At 39.9% G+C, this 19,946-nt stretch overlaps 1 protein-coding gene across 1 annotated transcript in view; it reads right to left on the bottom strand.

Moving 5' to 3' along the window:
- The window catches only part of LOC126237082 (transmembrane protein KIAA1109 homolog), a 567,281-nt gene that overhangs the window by 274,209 nt on the left and 273,126 nt on the right, over positions 1-19,946 (bottom strand). Inside the window, exon 44 of the mRNA XM_049946881.1 lies at positions 16,854-16,979. Coding sequence (XP_049802838.1) covers positions 16,854-16,979 — 126 coding nt within the window. The remainder of the gene's footprint in view (positions 1-16,853; positions 16,980-19,946) is intronic.

Here is a 19,946-nt window from a genome sequence, read left to right as displayed (position 1 = left end):
CACTTCCTGTCGATCTCATTATTGTTATACACTGTCAATTCAGCTCTCTTCCATGCCATACCCCTTTACTTTTGTTATTATCTTTCTTCAATGATCTACAACACATTTGTCCATTCTTTATTCTTTAACATGCTTCCTCTGTGCTACCTGTCTTCAAAAAACATACCAGCCACCGTCTGTTGCACAATTTGAACACATGTTGTTGTAAAAGTCAACCACACTAAATACTGCCATGCTTTTCTCACAGTGACACCCCTCTCCCCTGTTTAACATTTTATTCCAGTGCAGTTTGCACACTATTCTCCTCTACCGACTCGTGTGTGTTTATTTATCACTGCATTGTCAATCGTGCATGGTTTTTCACAGCCTTGTGTAACAATTTGCGACTGAGCTGATCTATTTATGAACACTGCTACTACCTCCTGATTGCGTAAAACATTTCCTGATATTCCTTACAACTTCCTAGATAGCTCTCTTTGCAGTAATTACCAACTATTTCTGTTAAACACTTCAACCATAAGTTTGTATCTTCTTATTTTTTATCTTTTTTTTTTTTTTTTTTTTTTTTTAACAAATTTCCTGTAACTCCATTTGTCTACCAACTATCCAACCATGGATCCCTGCTCATTCTACCTCCACCAATATCGAAAACTCTCCTGTGCCTTAGCAAAACTCCAAGCACACATCCTATTCCTGAAATCTTGTGTGGCACATGGTATCCCACCTAATGGACTTACCATTAAAATTGGCTTCTTGGGCTGTCACCCACCCTACTGCAAGAACCTAAACATCTTCCAGTTCCAACAGTTCCACACTCACCAAACTTGTCCTTCGTAATCATACAATCCAAGCTCCAATGATACTTGTTGGCCTCCGCTCCTTTCGCAAAATCATTTTACTCTGTGACCCCAACTTCCTTAATTTTATTACTGCAATGGAAATTCTTACCCTTCTGCAGTTGGAAAAGCTTTCCTGGCACCATCTGAGGAAGCTCTCCCTGCTACACCTGTTCTATGCCCAAACGCAATTACCTATAACCCAGAAAAAGCTTATCACTCTGAATCAGCCACCTTCCCACCCCTGTCAAGCCCTTATAGTTCCCACCATGTCTTACTGGCTTACTCTGGCTCCCTATCCGTAAAAACTTCCCCCACCCTCCATGAAACAGACTACTCTTAAATACCCATCTTGTACCACTGTTGTCCACCTTCCTGCCAAACTCTGATCCACACAACCAGTATTATTTAAAGGCTTCACCTTTAGCCAACAACCTAAATTTAACCATGCTTTCCTTTACCCCACCCCTGAATTTCTTTGCTACACGTCCTACTGACAACATCCAACCAAAATCCCATTCCACCCAGTCATCCACTGGTTATCTGTCATGAATTCCTCACTAATCTGGCTTCGCTTTCCCTTCTTAAGCCCCTCTCCAGTGAGTCCATCATCACCACTATGGAACACAAAGCTATCCATAACGAGAAAACCAATCGAGACCTTATCATCCTTCGGACAGACAAAGGCTCCACCACAGTGGTCACTAATCATAATTATGATGTGGCCGAGGGTCTCATCAACTTTCCAACTCCTCTGGAAGCAAACCTCAAGACTATGGTCCCATCTTGGAAGTTCAACAAGACCTTCAGCACCTCCACAAGGCCTTAGGTCCACCCCAAATACTGACACCTGAATCCATCTCTTTCCTCACATCAGCAACCTCCCACACCCAGTCACAGGCATCTCCTACCCAATAAAAGGCCAGGCCATATATGTAAACAGCTCTATTACATATCAGCTATGCTGCTATTACTGTACAGTATTCTATATGGGCACGACGAAGTAACCAACTGTCCACTCACATGTATGACCATCGCCAAACTGTGGCAAACAAAAAACTTGATCATCTAGTTGCCAAACATGCTGCAGACCACAACACTATGTCTTCAATAGCTGCTTCAATACTGGATACTCCCTTCCAGCATAAGTTTCTCTGAACTCCACAGGTGGGAATTCCCTCTCCAGAATATCACACACACACACACACACACACACACACACACACACACAATCCCCTTGGCCTAAACCTCCCCTAACTTCTTTCTCATGTTCTCAAATTACTTTTTCCCTTCTCTCTTCTGACCACACCACTCCTTCCCAATCCAAATCATGTTCTATCTCTCTCCATTTTTTCCATCCTTCTCCCTTACTCTCCCCCTCCTTGTCTCCCTCTTCACCACCACCTTCCTCTCCTTTTCTCTCTCTCCACCCCTCCCACACTCTATCCCTCATACACTCTACCCTCAGAAATCCTTCTGTCTTGCTGTGCAGCCACTGAGTCATCTGGTGAAAGACCTGCCTCACACTATCTTGCTAACCCCTGCTTGCCTAATGCATCCTTCCCCACCCTGCTACCCACCTCCATCTACCTAGGCAACTATTTTGGATAATGAATATTCAGCACTTGGCCTCACAGTTTGGCTGTGTGTATGAATATATGCACTCTTACTAGAAAAAAGATCAAGAGCTCAAAGCTAGTGTCAACTTTTTTCAATTATATGATTCTGTGTGCCAAGCACCAATCATCTATATTTATGTGGTTGCCTTTCCCTTATTTATGTATTTTATGTCCAGGAATTTCTGTTATTGTTATATGTCAAAATATTATGATTTCATAGGATGAAAAGAGCATTGTCTCAAAAACATGACTGTATCTCTAATTTAATTGTTCACAAGACTACTCACCATGGATGATTAATAAATATTCCAATTTCAGTTATCTAGTACTGAAGAACTAGCTAAGAAATAACTGAGTATCTGTATTCTGTTGAAGCTGTTACAAGGGTATGACAATAGTGTATAATTTTTTTTTCCAATATCATTTTTTTAGGATTCCCTTTAATGACTTCATGTAAATCAGTTGTTAAAGTTTGAAAAACCAGATTGCCTGATGACACTTATTTCACAAAAACAAGAATCAAATATTTCCAGATTTTCAACTCAATACAAATTCTTCTTTACTATCAAACATAACTAACTACTGAGTGCAATGTTTACCAGCAAAATAAGCTGAAAATTAACTGCTTCAATATGTGAAGAAATGACTGTCCCTAGGCTTCTGTTACTAAGGTAATTCTACCCATAGAAAACACAAAAGATGGTACCAATGACCATGTGTTGCCCAACATATAGAACTGCCACCTAAATTTTCAAACATAAAATGCAATAAGTACAAATAGCAAGCAAGCAACAATGCCACTGAGACATAGCGACAGCCTGCAACCAAAGGTTAGTAGGACTCAACATATCAGCTTACTCGTTTGATGCAAAAGTTTCTGTGGCTCCATACTGGTTAGCACTTGTTTGAAATATGAACCATAGTCGCTGTCGAATTCCTAATAATTAATAAAATAAAAACATTTTATGAAACACTGACGTTTACAACAGAATGTATACATTGCAAAAGTTTTCTAACAATGGGAATACTCTCAGAAGAAGGATCAATATTTCCAAAAAAGAGGAGGAAATAAAGAATGAGAAGATTAGGAAGAAGAAACGAATTCTCTCTCACATTCAGTAGTGGTGTGTGTGTGTGTGTGTGTGTGTGTGTGTTTTGAGAGAGAAAGAGAGAGAGAGAGAGAGAGAGAGAGAGAGAGAGAGAGAGAGAGAAAGCAATAAGAAGAAGATGAAGAGGGAAATTATTTCCCGAAACTAAGCTAATGTTTGTGCAGTACACAAATAAAGACAAATTCATCATCAGAGTGAATCAGATAAATAAACTAAAATGATAAACTGTATCTGTACCTAACAGAAACATCCAATATCTTATCTATCCCAGACAGAAACAAACAATACTACTTTGTTTTACAAATAAATATTAACATTTCTGAGGCAGGCCAGTTGCATATCTCAGGGATGGAGTTTTAATTTAGCTTGTCATTTTATACACAAACACCACAAGCTGCATGTAAAAATATTTAGCTGCAAGACTGGTATTTGGTCATACAGCCCATCATCAGTGATATCTAATACAAGGTACAAACAAATAAATGTGTACATATTATGTCTATAACATAAGAACATTTTATATACATTACAGCAGAAATATAAAGTTATTTACATAATGTGTACATCTGTACCAAATGAAAATTGTGTCACGTACGAAATCTTCAAGATATTTAAATTGATGTGGATCTAGAAAACACAGAAACCCATGTCGTCATGACAGTGATGACAGAGTCCATTAGCTGTCTTACCTTTGTGGTGCACAGGTTGTTGTATGTACATGTTATAGCTGCCAAACACTTTAATGGCCATACTTCTTGGTCATACTGGACACTACTGTCATGAGTTGAAAACATGGAACTGGTGGTCAGGACGAAGAGTCTTGTATTACAGGTCTCTTGTTACCTCTAAGATCATATCTAAATACATCTCTGGCATGCACTATTATATACACTGAATCCTGCATTTGGACAAATAGTACATAAGGGTAGAATATACAAAGAGATAAAACAGATGTTAACTGTCACAAACAAAAATAAAACACTGAGCAAGATGGATGTAACACCACAAAACCTGTCTCAGATGCCACAGATGATAGGCTATATGCCCAAATAGCAATCTGGCAAATGTTTTTACATATTGGTCACGATGTATAGCCTGATGTCTTTTAACAAATACATACAAGCTGCAGAGCACCAAGCATACAAGATTTTTACAGATTACATATTTTACCTCATACAAATATTTCAAAGAGTACAGGTTTATATAGCTTACAGAGACAAGTTATGTTCATTTCAGTTATTACTGACAAATTACACAAGGTAAAAAAAATATCTGTAAGAGAATGTACCTCTGCCCTGCGGCTTTAAATGACAAAAATTCTAAGGAAAAGGAATTAACATAAAATTCACATATTTTAAGCTGATATTACAAAGGAAAGACTACAAAACAACTGGGATTTCATTGCTGCTAGAATGTATATAAATATCTATGAGTAGTATTTTTAAGCACTTGGTGCAAAACAAGGGAATACTGTATATATAAATATCTATGAGTAAAGTAGTGTACCGACCACCAAATATCACAAGCTTTGAGTCATCAAAAGTTACACACAAAAGAGAATTAAAACAATGCTGGCTATTGGAAGAACTTCTTTGACTAGCTAGAGTAAACACACACACACACACACACACACACACACACACACACACACACACAAAATCTGTGCATCTATATTGTTGTGCTGTATGGACAAACAGTGCCAGGGGTGTAGTAAAGCAGGTGAACTAGGGGTGGGGAGGGGGTTGCGGATGGGGTTGGGAATGGGGGCAGGGGTGGGGGCGGGGGCGGGATGGGGGTGGGGGTGGGTGTTCAGTCAGGTGGGGCGGGTCGAGGGAGAAAGAGGTGAGTATCAGGAGGAGGAGGAGTTGGGAATGAGCAGTTAACAGCTCAGAGAGAGGCAGCAGGTGTGCTAGATAGGAATATGGCAGATACGGATGGAGGTGCATGAGTTAGGAACGTGAAACATGCGTATGATGATGACGTGGAGACATGAGACATGGATTGGAGATGGTGACAAGACAGAGTGAGGGAAAACTGTTCGGCAGAGGATCTGGGAACAGAGGTTTGGTAGAGTTTGAGGCCGGGAGAATTATGGGTTTGAAGGACATGTTGAAAGGGTAACTCCCGTCCGTGTAGTTCAGAAAATCTTGTTCAGAGGAACGATCCAAGTGGCATTGGTTATGAAGGAGCTATTGAACTCTAGCAATTTGTGCTCAGCAGCATGCTGTGCCACTGGACACAATTTTTTCTTGGCCACAGTTTGGTAGTGGCCATTCATTCTGATGAACAGCTCGCTGGTGGTCATGCCCTGACAAAATGCAGTACAGTGATTGCAGCCCAGCTGGTACATGATATGGCTGCTTTCACTAGTGGTCACGCCTCTCATGGGTCACCCTGTGACAGGACTGGAGTAGGACATGCTGGGTGGGTGTATCACACATGTCTTGCACCTGGATCTTCCACAAGGCTAGGACACTGATGGCAAGAGGTGGGGAGTGGGAATGACATAAGGGTGGATCAGGATGTTATGTAGGTTGGATGGGCAATGGAATACCACTTTAAGAGGGGTTACAAGGAATATCCTTCACTATGTCTTTGATTATCTGTCATCATACCTGGGAATAATGGACATCCAACACAATATCCTTCCAATCCTCCCCTAAAGTGGTATTCTGTTGCCTATCCAACTTACACAACATCCTGGACCATCCCTATGTCTCCCCCCCCCCCCCCTTACCTTGTCACAAGAGGCCTATCCAGGTGCAAGACCTGCCCAACCCACCTACCCAACACATGCTACTCCAGCCCTGTCGCAGGCTCATCCTATCCCATCTTCAGAGATAGGACTATCTGTGACAGCAGCCATGTCATACACCAACTGTGCAGCAATCACTACACCGCATTTTATATAGGCATTACCACCAACCAGTTGTCCATCAGAATGAATGGCCACCACCAACCTGTGACCAAGAACAAAGTTGACCATGCACTGACACAACACACCACTGAGCATAACATGATTGAGTTCATCTGAATCGTTCCCTCCAACACCAGTTTTTCTGAAGTATGTAGATGGAAGTTATCCTTGCAACAGATCCATATCTCCATTAATCCTCCTGGCATCAACATCCACCAACCCACTGTCCCCACACCCTCTGCCCAAGAGCCCCCCACCCCCTCCAACCCCCTACGCATCAAATGCCTAGCCCATGCACCTGCTGCCCATCCTGCATTCCCGTATTGCACACCTGTTGCCTCCCTCTGGGCCACTAGCTACCTGTCCTCAACCCCTACTCCTGCTTTCCACTCTTTCTCCATCTGTTTACCCCACCCAGCACAATCCCCAGCCCGAGGCCAATTGCAAAACTGCAACCTCAGCATTGTGTGTCCAGCCAACACAATGTAAATGCACCATCAGTGTGTGTGTGTGTGTGTGTGTGTGTGTGTGTGTGTGGGTGGGTGGGTGGGTGTGTGTGGGTGCAGATAAGCGTCAGTCCTCTACAGCTGATCTCTGTTTGGTTTTGGATTGTTTGTAGCGAGCACTGTTAAGAAGTGACGAATTGTGTCTACAGCTAGAATTCAGTGCCAATTGTTAAGTACCAGTGTTTTCAGGATTGTGATTTTGCTAGTAGTCTTCGCCAGTCACAATCCATAAAATGGCAACTGAAGCAAAGGGTGTTGATATGACAGATCTAGATGCAAAATTCGGCGAGCTGCTCAAGGCAAAAGGCGAGGAAACAGTAAGTAATAAACTAGATGTAACAATAAATGTGATTAAGACACAACGTACTAGGATTACTACTTTTGAAAATGTCATAAACAATTTGCCTAAGGATTTACAAACTGAAATAAATGTGGAATGTGATTTCAAATGTAAGGAAGTAGACAATCATCTTAACGAAATTAAAATGATTTAAAAATAATCAATAAAGAAATCCCAGATACTAAGGAAAGAGTTGATACGTAAAAATAAGGCAGGACATTTAAAGAAATTTTGAGTCCATATACTAGACTACCTAGTTTGAAGGAATGCTAGGAATTCGTACGACAAAAAGTAAGGGTGGGGGTTGATTCCTCTAATACTACACCCAATTCTACAGGCAAATCTGCTAGTAATCAGCAGGAATTACAGAGGTTATGGAGAGGATTAGAAAAGATACAACAAGACTTAAAGAGAAAAACTAATGTAGCTAGTACATATAGTCTGGACAAATAGTTGAAAGAACTTTAACTAGGGACAGGAATGACTCTGTCAAAACAATTTCTGAAGTTTAAGCCAGATGGTGAAAGCACATACTACTTATTTTTTATGTGTATTTTTGAGATATTTGCCTAAAAACTGTGAAGACCATAAGACAATTGATTTCATGCTTAGTTATTTGATTAAAGATGCAGCTGAATAGGGAACAGTCAATTTCAAAGATTTTAAGTCATGTAAGGACTTTATGGAAAGCTTAAAAGAAGGTATTGGTCCAAAAGAAAACACAAAGAGCTAATGCTTTAACTGTTGGATCTCAAGAAGTACACTGTAGGCCAGTTAACCCAATCAAAATATTGAGCATCCATTGGATGAGAACCATCTCATGAAAATATTAGTTCGGCGACTTCCTTACTATGTATGCAAGGAAATTTCATATAGGTGTTGAACAAATGTTAATGAACTGTTAACTTTTTCTGAAAAACTAGATGCACTGAACAAGCAGATAGGTAAGTACACCCAGTGACACAACAATGTAAATAGTAATACTAAACATAATACATATCCAAACAGAAACACATGGAGGAAAGAAAGTAGTTATTGCCATATAACCACAAGTAAACAAAATGATGATAATACACAGCATCAAGGACCATACAGAATAATTGACTGATACAATATAGACATGGTAAAATGATTTACACTCTCCGGTGCACTTGCATTCTAAGCAGGTATTGTGGGGTGACATCCACCAGGCACTGAGTTAACTGTTTCACTAATTCCTTTTTGTTTCTGTGAAACAGTTCCCTACCTCTTTTTGTATTCTGGCTTCTTTCTGATATCTCTTACTACCCTATACTAAACGTGAGAGTAAGGTTATGACTGTTGGTGACACAGAGACACACGTGTGGGGCTCTTCTATGTGACTCATTTTAGACACATCACACATTGCAGGGAACAGAACAGGAACTCTACAGCGCATGTACCGAGTCCATTAAGAAGGTGATGTGTGAACATGGGCACGTCGAGTATCTTAAGAAGTGATGAAGGACATCGAGAAAGAAGAATTGTATTGTCTATGAGAAGAGGTAATAATATAAAACAGTGTCATAGGACAAAATGTTAAAGAAAAGTTGTTGGCGGAAGCTATCACACTCAGAATATACACTCCTGGAAATTGAAATAAGAACACCGTGAATTCATTGTCCCAGGAAGGGGAAACTTTATTGACACATTCCTGGGGTCAGATACATCACATGATCACACTGACAGAACCACAGGCACATAGACACAGGCAACAGAGCATGCACAATGTCGGCACTAGTACAGTGTATATCCACCTTTCGCAGCAATGCAGGCTGCTATTCTCCCATGGAGACGATCGTAGAGATGCTGGATGTAGTCCTGTGGAACGGCTTGCCATGCCATTTCCACCTGGCGCCTCAGTTGGACCAGCGTTCGTGCTGGATGTGCAGACCGCGTGAGACGACGCTTCATCCAGTCCCAAACATGCTCAATGGGGGACAGATCCGGAGATCTTGCTGGCCAGGGTAGTTGACGTACACCTTCTAGAGCATGTTGGGTGGCACGGGATACATGCGGACGTGCATTGTCCTGTTGGAACAGCAAGTTCCCTTGCCGGTCTAGGAATGGTAGAACGATGGGTTCGATGACGGTTTGGATGTACCGTGCACTATTCAGTGTCCCCTCGACGATCACCAGTGGTGTACGACCAGTGTAGGAGATCGCTCCCCACACCATGATGCCGGGTGTTGGCCCTGTGTGCCTCGGTCGTATGCAGTCCTGATTGTGGCGCTCACCTGCACGGCGCCAAACACGCATACGACCATCATTGGCACCAAGGCAGAAGCGACTCTCATCGCTGAAGACGACACGTCTCCATTCGTCCCTCCATTCACGCCTGTCGCGACACCACTGGAGGCGGGCTGCACGATGTTGGGGCGTGAGCGGAAGACGGCCTAACGGTGTGCGGGACCATAGCCCAGCTTCATGGAGACGGTTGCGAATGGTCCTCGCCGATACCCCAGGAGCAACAGTGTCCCTAATTTGCTGGGAAGTGGCGGTGCGGTCCCCTACGGCACTGCGTAGGATCCTACGGTCTTGGCGTGCATCCGTGCGTCGCTGCGGTCCGCTCCCAGGTCGACGGGCACGTGCACCTTCCGCCGACCACTGGCGACAACATCGATGTACTGTGGAGACCTCACGCCCCACGTGTTGAGCAATTCCGCGGTACGTCCACCCGGCCTCCCGCATGCCCACTATACGCCCTCGCTCAAAGTCCGTCAACTGCACATACGGTTCACGTCCACGCTGTCGCGGCATGCTACCAGTGTTAAAGACTGCGATGGAGCTCCGTATGCCACGGCAAACTGGCTGACACTGACGGCGGCGGTGCACAAATGCTGCGCAGCTAGCGCCATTCGACGGCCAACACCGCGGTTCCTGGTGTGTCCGCTGTGCCGTGCGTGTGACCATTGCTTGTACAGCCCTCTCGCAGTGTCCGGAGCAAGTATGGTGGGTCTGACACACCAGTGTCAATGTGATCTTTTTTCCATTTCCAGGAGTGTAGTATTTTAGGATAATTAATAATTTAAGAGCCATCACAGCACAAAAATACTAAGGCACATACATAGTAATGTAAGACCTGAGGAAGGTGGAAACATACAGACAGTAATAAATCAGAAAGTTTACATAACAAAGGGGAGTAATGTCTTCTAAAAGTGATAATAGCAGGGCCCTTTCAGCATGTAAATCAATTGCAAATACTTTGAAAAATTGATCTACGAAAATTTTAAAATTGACTAATGAATTGTTTAACCAAGCGACACCGAAATAGGAAAAGTGTGAGGAAACATTTCAAAAGATAAAACAGGGCACAGAACTATTTCATTTCATCGCAACTGATGTAACATTATATTATGAACTCAGTGGGTGATTTTGACAGAAAATTCCTCCATTGATATCAATAACACATGACAAGATGGAAACAATTCAAGGAGAGATGAGACAATGCTTTAATTTCTGGTGTTTCCAGCCAATGATCAGAAGAAGATATATAGTGTTTCTCTTCTTCTTCTCCTTCTCCTTCTACTACTACGTGATCAGGCCCAGTGGACCGCACACTGCTACAAGTTTTCTCCTCCATTGTATTTTGTCCATTCTGCTATCCACCATCCATACATATCTACTGATGCTTGGTTTTAATCTTCATGAAGGCCATCCCTCCAACACTTCTTCGGTCTCTTTCCTGTAGGTGTGAAATCCAGAAGCTTCTGAGGCCATCTGTGATCTTCCATCCGGACAACATGGTCGGCCCACTGCATTCATTTGGCTTTGACACTTCCTGTTATGTTGGGCTGCTGCTATAGTTTCTCAAGATCTTGGTTTATCTGATCCTTCAATCCCCTGTGTCTGCATCCAGAACTGGATCAAAGATCTTCCGGAGCACTTTTTGCTCACAAACGAGGAGCTTATGGAAGTCCTGTTTCTAGATACTCCATGTCTCATAGCCATATACATAGATTAGATTAGATTAATACTAGTTCCATGGATCATGAATACGATATTTCGTAATGATGTGGAACGAGTCGAATTTTCCAATACATGACATAATTAGGTTAATTTAACAACATACTTAAGTTAATATAACAACTTTATTTTATTGTGTTTTTTTGTTTTTCTTTATTTTTTGTTTTTCTTTATTTTTTGTTTTTCTTTATTTTTTGTTTTTCTTTATTTTTTATTTTTATTTTTTAAATTTTTTTGTTTTTTTTTCCCTTAATTTATATCTAAAAATTCCTCTATGGAGTAGAAGGAGTTGTCATTCAGAAATTCTTTTAATTTCTTCTTAAATACTTGTTGGTTATCATCTGTCAGACTTTTGATACTATTTGGTAAGTGACCAAAGACTTTAGTGCCAGTATAATTCACTCCTTTCAGTGCCAAAGTTAGATTTAATCTTGAATAGTGAAGATCATCCTTTCTCCTAGTATTGTAGTTATGCACACTGCTATTACTTTTGAATTGGGTTTGGTTGTTAATAACAAATTTCATAAGAGAGTATATATACTGAGAAGCTACTGTGAATATCCCTAGATCCTTAAATAAATGTCTGCAGGATGATCTTGGGTGGACTCCAGCTATTATTCTGATTACACGCTTTTGTGCAATAAATACTTTATTCCTCAGTGATGAATTACCCCAAAATATGATGCCATATGACAGCAATGAGTGAAAATAGGCGTAGTAAGCTAATTTACTAAGATGTTTATCACCAAAATTTGCAATGACCCTTATTGCATAAGTAGCTGAACTCAAACGTTTCAGCAGATCATCAATGTGTTTCTTCCAATTTAATCTCTCATCAATGGACACACCTAAAAATTTGCAATATTCTACCTTAGCTATATGCTTCTGATTAAGGTCTATATTTATTAATGGCGTCATACCATTCACTGTACGGAACTGTATGTACTGTGTCTTATCAAAATTCAATGAGAGTCCGTTTACAAGGAACCAGTTAGTAATTTTCTGAAAGACAGTATTGACAATATCATTAGTAAATTCTTGTTTGTCAGGTGTGATTACTATACTTGTATCATCAGCAAAGAGAACTAACTTTGCCTCTTCATGAATATAGAATGGCAAGTCATTAATATATAATAAGAACAACAAAGGACCCAAGACTGACCCTTGTGGAACCCCATTCTTGATAGTTCCCCAGCTTGAGGAATGTGCTGATCTTTGCATGTTACGAGAACTACTTATTTCTACTTTCTGCACTCTTCCAGTTAGGTACGAATTAAACCATTTGTGCACTGTCCCACTCATGCCACAATACTTGAGCTTGTCTAGCAGAATTTCATGATTTACACAATCAAAAGCCTTTGAGAGATCAGGGTTTTGTATAGTTGAATCTTGAATTGTCTGGAGAGATACCTGGACCAGAGCAGTTGTGCTAGGCCGTGGTAAAATCAGTTTCCTGCTTGTATTCTGGTATTGATCTCTGCTTCACATGATGAGTTCTCAGTGAAAAGTGCCCCTAGGTATTTAAATTCATGCACTCTCTTGTAGGACTGGTCTCCCACTGCAGTGATTGTATATGACCAGCAGTCTCACTCTGACCACGCATCATAACGAGGTACTCTGTCTTCGCTTCATTTATGTTTAGCCCAAGTTTGCTGGCAGCCTCCTATAGTGCTCTGGTCATTTGCTCCAACTACTCTTCAGACCAGTTTCTGCATGTCTAAACAGATCAATTTTCTGCACTTTATTTTGAACAATGTAGTAATGGACCTTGAAAGTAGTACAAGTTATTGTAGAGACGCATTGCTGTCTGAAATTTACCAGACTGTAAGGCACTGTTCACAATATGCCAATATTGTACCCTTGTACAACTTCTGGCATTGGCAAAGTGTAACAAACATGCACCACCTGTGGTCAAGAAAAAATTTTGTAACACCATAAAGCCTAACACTAATGTACATGCTAGTGAGTTCCTGTTACTCTTGAGGTTTTCAATGGGACAATGTTTTCAATAAAAACTATGAGTAATGTTTCTGTAATGAAATGTTGATGCTGCCAATTCATATGATTTACAAACCTGAAAGTGAGAAATGACAAAGTAAGGGTAGTGAAGATACGGTTCTGGTATGTGAATCTTCAAGGTACTGATGGTGGAAGAAAAAAATCGAAATTTAATTAAGCATGCAGCATGATCCTCGGTACTGTGAATTATGCATACATATGCAGTTACTGCCCGCCATCCATGTGGAGCACGTATTGGTCTCACCACGGACTTCCAGCACTCACCCACACACAAATGATATCATCAAAGTGTAAGGACCTGCAGATGGTGTTGACGCAACATCGAAACTAGTAGCCAAATAAATATGAAATCTTAAGTACAGCTGGAGGAGTTTCATTTTTAATAAAAAGTGGAAAGTAGGTGGCCAAGAATGAGAATGAGAGGTGGTTTAGGCCAAGGGGCTAGGATGAAACTGGTAGGGGAAGATAGAGAGGGTGGATCTAATGGCATATGTATTTAAGCAGTTGTTGAATTAAGTGAAGTAGCATCAAATTCATGAAAGTTTTGGGTGCATTTTATCATAGAAAAACGGCAAAAAAGGCTTTCACACAGAAATGATTTCCTTGCAGCTACAAGTCTAATACCAACAGAATGCCATATAGAATACAATACAGAAGATGACTATTTCTAAAATTTGTAACAATCCAAAACGTTCAGAGTGACTCTTGCAGTAGCAACATGTCAGAAGTGGGAAAGGGAATAACAATTCAATGTTCACAAAAGCCACTCTCAAAGAGATTTTTATTTTATTACTGTCGACAATTACTTGTTTTGTAGGTAGTATTCCAGCATTACATTGTAAATGAAATTTTACTTATTGAGTTAATCTGGTGGTTTTCTACATGTTACTAGCACTGAATTGTAACCATTAGCTTTTGCAAGCTAATAAGTCACCTCCCAGCAATGTAAAAAGAGGTGAAACATTCACCATTTTGTGTTTTCATTCTTAAATTATAAAACTGTGTTACCAAGAGGTGACAGAAAATGAATCAATGTCATGCCTATAAGAAGTTAATGATTCATAATTCATACCTGTATCTTAATACATAAGCAAGATATGATTGTTGGCTTTTTAGCTAGTGGTAATACAAGGTGGAATCATAGTAAATCTTTAGCCATAATTTGAAGAAATCCATGTTACCACCATAACCCACTTTTAGTGAATAATGCTTTATTGACAACTAGTTTCAGTAGGAAGTTTCATTTGCAATCTGACATAAAAACATTTTATAACAAAAACATCTTGAACATAGTAACACACAAAAGTCATGTCAAAGTTATTAGTTGTCTTTGCCAAGAAAATTTAGATCAAAAGCTTCTGTACCGCTGTCATGTGTTCTCCATATCATATATTAACACAGTTAGTCACAGTGTATGGTGTACATCAATAACCATAACATTTGCAAAAGGCAGACCTATTGACGTACATCATACAACTGTGATGGACCTATGTTGATATGTGATGTGGTGAATATATAGTAGTGGCACAGAAGGTATTTGTATGTCACATAACCGTTATCAACATATTTTTATTACAATACTTTTTATGCTGCGTTGAAATAAATTTTGAATTCAGTACACTACTGCAGAATATTTAACAATTACTGTACACAAGGTAATCAAATTCAAATTTTAATGAGTTACAAGTCTCCTCCCTCATTTCTCCAAATCATTGTGTAAGGAAAGGTACCTGGATATATTAGGTAGGTGCATAACTTCATAGTGTTTTTGTTTTGCATGTTGATATTCTGGTTGCTATGGGTTTATTTGCCAACTGTCTTTTTTATTTGTAGTTCGCTGTTGCCATTTGTGAGTTTACACTTTGTCATTTTGTCATTCGGAGATAGTGAGTGGAGCTGTGGATGCAAGAAAAATGGAGTGCCAAGTGGAGAAATCGGAACATTTCAGATATATTCTTTCGTTTGAGTCCAACAGATGGGCGACAGTAGCAGAGGCAGCCAGGAACTCGTTGCTACATATGGGGATAATGCCACTGGACAGACCATGATGTGAACATGGTTTTCTCCATTCAGGAAGACCTTCAGGGTTTGATAAAGATCATTTAACTGCATTAATCCACAAAACAATCCACGTCAGTGTCAATGCAATGAAATGTGAAGTGTCCGCAATCAGGTGAGATTTGCACGCAATGGGGAATGTTCGAAAACAACATATATGGGTACTGCGTGCTCTAAGTTAAAATCACAAAAATCAGAGGGTGGCCACATGTAAATCTCTGCTTGCTCGTCATCAATTAGCTCATGAGCAACGCTGAAGAGTGCTATTCTGTATTGTTACTGGTGTTGAGGAATGGTGTCTTTATGCTAACAAAGGAAAACAAAGGAATGGTTGAGCCCAAACGAAGCAACAGTTCCCCATATGAAGACTTGTGTGCATGCACAAAAGATAATGTTATGCATCAGGTGGAGTAGTAATGATGTGGTGTTCTACATATTGCTTTCCCAAGATGTAACTATCATGGCTGACTTTTATTGTCAACAACTGGGATGAACTGCAGACACAATCCAAGAACAACAACCAGGAAGACTGCATGAAGTGACGCTACTCCACGATAACGCCTGCTCGCATTCTGCTAGACTGACAAAAAACACTGCACAGGAGCTGAGTTGGGATGTTATTTCACACCCACCATATTCCTACAATGGCTTGACGAGTTCTTCATTCCAAAAGCACATGACTTCAACAGCACAGAATCAAAAAGTTATCCCAGCATTGTCAGACTGTTGTTAATGGTAAAGGAGATATATTATAGATGACTACAATCTCTGTTATGTGTACCTGTTGTATTTATTAAACTTATAGAAAAACACTACATACTTATGCACCAACCCAATACATTGTCACCTACAGCCAGAGAAAAGGGTTTCATCAACAGATTAAGCAATAAGGTAATGCCACACTGCACCACTTTCACACTTATGCACATTCATATTTTTAGGGCGTAATGAATATCTATAACTTTTTGCTTTCAGCCATGCAAGTTCAACTTTCTTATTTTTCTTTTGAATTTCTGAAGAATGAGTCATCTTTCTAAAAGTCATTCCACATTCATGCAAACCACAATGTATCCCCCAAATAAATGAGCTGTCTATTTCTTACTAGTTAAGTTTAAATCTTTTTACTGAGGGTCTTCCTTTCCACTTTACCCAACATTATCTTCATCCCTGCTTGTATTTGATACTGTAGAACACAGTGAATAGCAATTTAGTCTCACCTGCATAAAATTCTCTCATCAATGTTATTTATTAGCTTCATATTTCCTATTAAAGCCTCTGGTACCATTTGACACTTGCTAAAACAGTCCACCAACAGATTAAGCCAATAGTTCATGATTTACTTGACATTTAGGCTCTCCACATTATACAACACAAAGACCATTGTAAATTGACACAATGCTAATATTTCTAAAACTGAATTAGGATGGTATTTCAATGTAAGTAACTCATAAGCACCATATCTTACCTCATCAGGTTCGGGTACAGTGAAAGTTACATTGAGAGGCTTCACATATTTTGTTTTATAATTGTGCTCCAGAAGTAAAGGTGTATACAGCACATTCTTCCACTGGCGGCTCAAGACAATGACACCCTTGAATACAAATAAAACAAAAACAATGCATTTAAATTACTTGGACAATCAGTGTTTAATGACAGAAACAAATTTATGTTATTTTAATGTTTCATAACACACACACACACACACACACACACACACACACACACACACACACATACATTGTGATGTTGCTTTGTACTCTTAAAACTCTATATATAAACAATATTATATTTAATAACACAGTTAGAAGTGCATTGAAGTTTCTATATATTTAATCAAATAAGATGAAAAATCTTAAAACAGGAAATCAGTGGGGACTAACTCAATTCTTCAAGCACATATCATCTTGTCTTTGAAAAATATTCAAGAATCAATTATTCCAACCTCCACCAACCAATGCCTCTTTTCTCCCTGAAGAAGCAGCCAGATGTTTTGAAAGCTAGCAGTGACAGAATCTATTTTTGTGTGCTACCAAGTTGAAACACCTTGCAACACAGGTACAAGAGTTATGTTTCTGTTGGTGGCTGCCATCAATGAGATACTAAGGATAGAATAGAAAAGTTAGGATTATACGGTTTATGCTACACAGACTTGTACGAAGTAAGTTAGAAGTGTAGAGAGAGCCCTCCAAGCACTCTCCTCATATCTTGTGTGAGATTAATTTAATCCAACATAAAAACTGAGACAGAATATGACATCCACCCATGAAGTAATTATTTAAAATATATGTTTTAAAAGAACAATAATTATACAGTGGTATTTAGAGACTCCTGTATTAAGAAGTAAATGATTTTAAATATAAATATTCAATATCATTTTAAGAGATGTAAAGATCAACTTCGTACACTTTTTATGTATATGCTTGGAACCTACTGTAGTTACTATGCACCAATGTCACCTGTCTTCTGTATTTCAGTACACTAGACACCTAGTTTCTCCACTAGGTATTGTTATCTTCAAATGCTATTGTGGTGCCACCATTACACCTCTCAGTAATACAAAAGCTTTTTTTGTCATTGCGTTTGCTATATACGGGATCATATCAACTTTTCAGCAATTTAGAAGATTAGTAAGCCCTACACACGTTGTTGTTGTTGTTGTGGTCTTCAGTCCTGAGACTGGTTTGATGCAGCTCTCCATGCTACTCTATCCTGTGCAAGCTTCTTCATCTCCCAGTACTTACTGCAACCTACATCCTTCTGAATCTCCCTCTACGATTTTTTCCCTCCATGTTGCCCTCCAATGCTAAATTTGTGATCCATTGATGCCTCAGAACATGTCCTACCAACTGGTCCCTTCTTCTTGTCAAGCTGTGCCACAAACTCCTCTTCTCCCCATTCCTATTCAATACCTCCTCATTAGTTATGTGATCTACCCACCTAATCTTCAGCATTCTTCTGTAGCACCACATTTCAAAAGCTTCTATTCTCTTCTTGTCCAAACTAGTTATCGTCGATGTTTCACTTCCATACATGGCTACACTCCATACAAATACTTTCAGAAATGACTTCCTGACACTTAAATCTATACTCGATGTTAACAAATTTCTCTTCTTCAGAAACGATTTCCTTGCCATTGCCAGTCTACATTTTATATCCTCTCTACTTCGACCATCATCAGTTATTTTGCTCCCCAAATAGCAAAACTCATTTACTACTTTAAGTGTCTCATTTCCTAACCTAATTCCCTCAGCATCACCCGACTTAATCCAACTACATTCCATTACCCTCGTTTTGCTTTTGTTGATGTTCATCTTATATCCTCCTTTCAAGACACTGTCCATTCCCTTCAACGGCTCTTCCAAGTCCTTTGCTGTCTCTGACAGAATTACAATGCCATCGGCAAACCTCAAAGTTTTTATTTCTTCTTCATGAATTTTAATACCTACTCCGAATTTTTCTTTTGTTTCCTTTACTGCTTGCTCAATATACAGATTGAATAACATAGGGGAGAGGCTACAACCCTGTCTCACTCCCTTCCCAACCACTGCTTCCCTTTCATACCCCTCGACTCTTATAACTGCCATCTGGTTTCGGTCCAAACTGTAAATAGCCTTTCGCTCCCTGTATTTTACCCCTGCCACCTTCAGAATTTGAAAGAGAGTATTCCAGTTAACATTGTCAAAAGCTTTCTCTAAGTCTACAAATGCCAGAAACGTAGGTTTGCCTTTCCTTAATCTAGCTTCTAAGATAAGTCGTGTGGTCAGTATTGCCTCACGTGTTCCAACATTTCTACGGAATCCAAACTGATCTTCCGTGAGTTCAGCTTCTAACAGTTTTTCCATTCGTCTGTAAAGAATTCGCGATAGTATTTTGCAGCTGTCACTTATTAAACTGATGCTTCGGTAATTTTCACATCTGTCAACACCTGATTTCTTTGGGATTGGAATTATTATATTCTTCTTGAATTCTGAGGGTACTTTGCCTGTCTCATACATCTTGCTCACCAGATGGTAGAGTTTTGTCAGACCTGGCTCTCCCAAGGCCGTCAGTAGTTCTAATGGAATGTTGTCTACTCCCGGGGCCTTGTTTCGACTCAGGTCTTTCAGTGCTCTGTCAAACTCTTCACGCAGTATTGTATCTGCCATTTCATCTTCACCTACATCCTCTTCCATTTCCATAATATTGTCCTCAAGTACATCACCCTTGTATAGACCCTCTATATTCTCCTTCCATCTTTCTGCTTTCCCTTCTTTGCTTAAAACTGCGTTTCCATCTGAGCTCTTGATATTCACACAAGTGGCTCTCTTTTCTCCAAAGGTCTCTTTGATTTTCCTGTAGGCAGTATCTATCTTACCCCTCGTGAGATAAGCCTCTACATCCTTACATTTGTCCTCTAGCCATCCCTGCTTAGCCACTTTGCACTTCCTCTCGATCTCATTTTTGAGACGTTTGTATTCCTTTTTGCCTGCTTCATTTACTGCATTTTTATATTTTCTTCTTTCATCAATTAAATTCAATATTTCTTCTGTTACCCAAGGATTTCAACTAGCCCTTGTCT

This window comes from Schistocerca nitens, chromosome 2 (assembly GCF_023898315.1).
Source record: "Schistocerca nitens isolate TAMUIC-IGC-003100 chromosome 2, iqSchNite1.1, whole genome shotgun sequence".
NCBI lineage: Eukaryota > Metazoa > Arthropoda > Insecta > Orthoptera > Acrididae > Schistocerca > Schistocerca nitens.
This window is presented reverse-complemented; position numbering and strand designations above follow the sequence as displayed.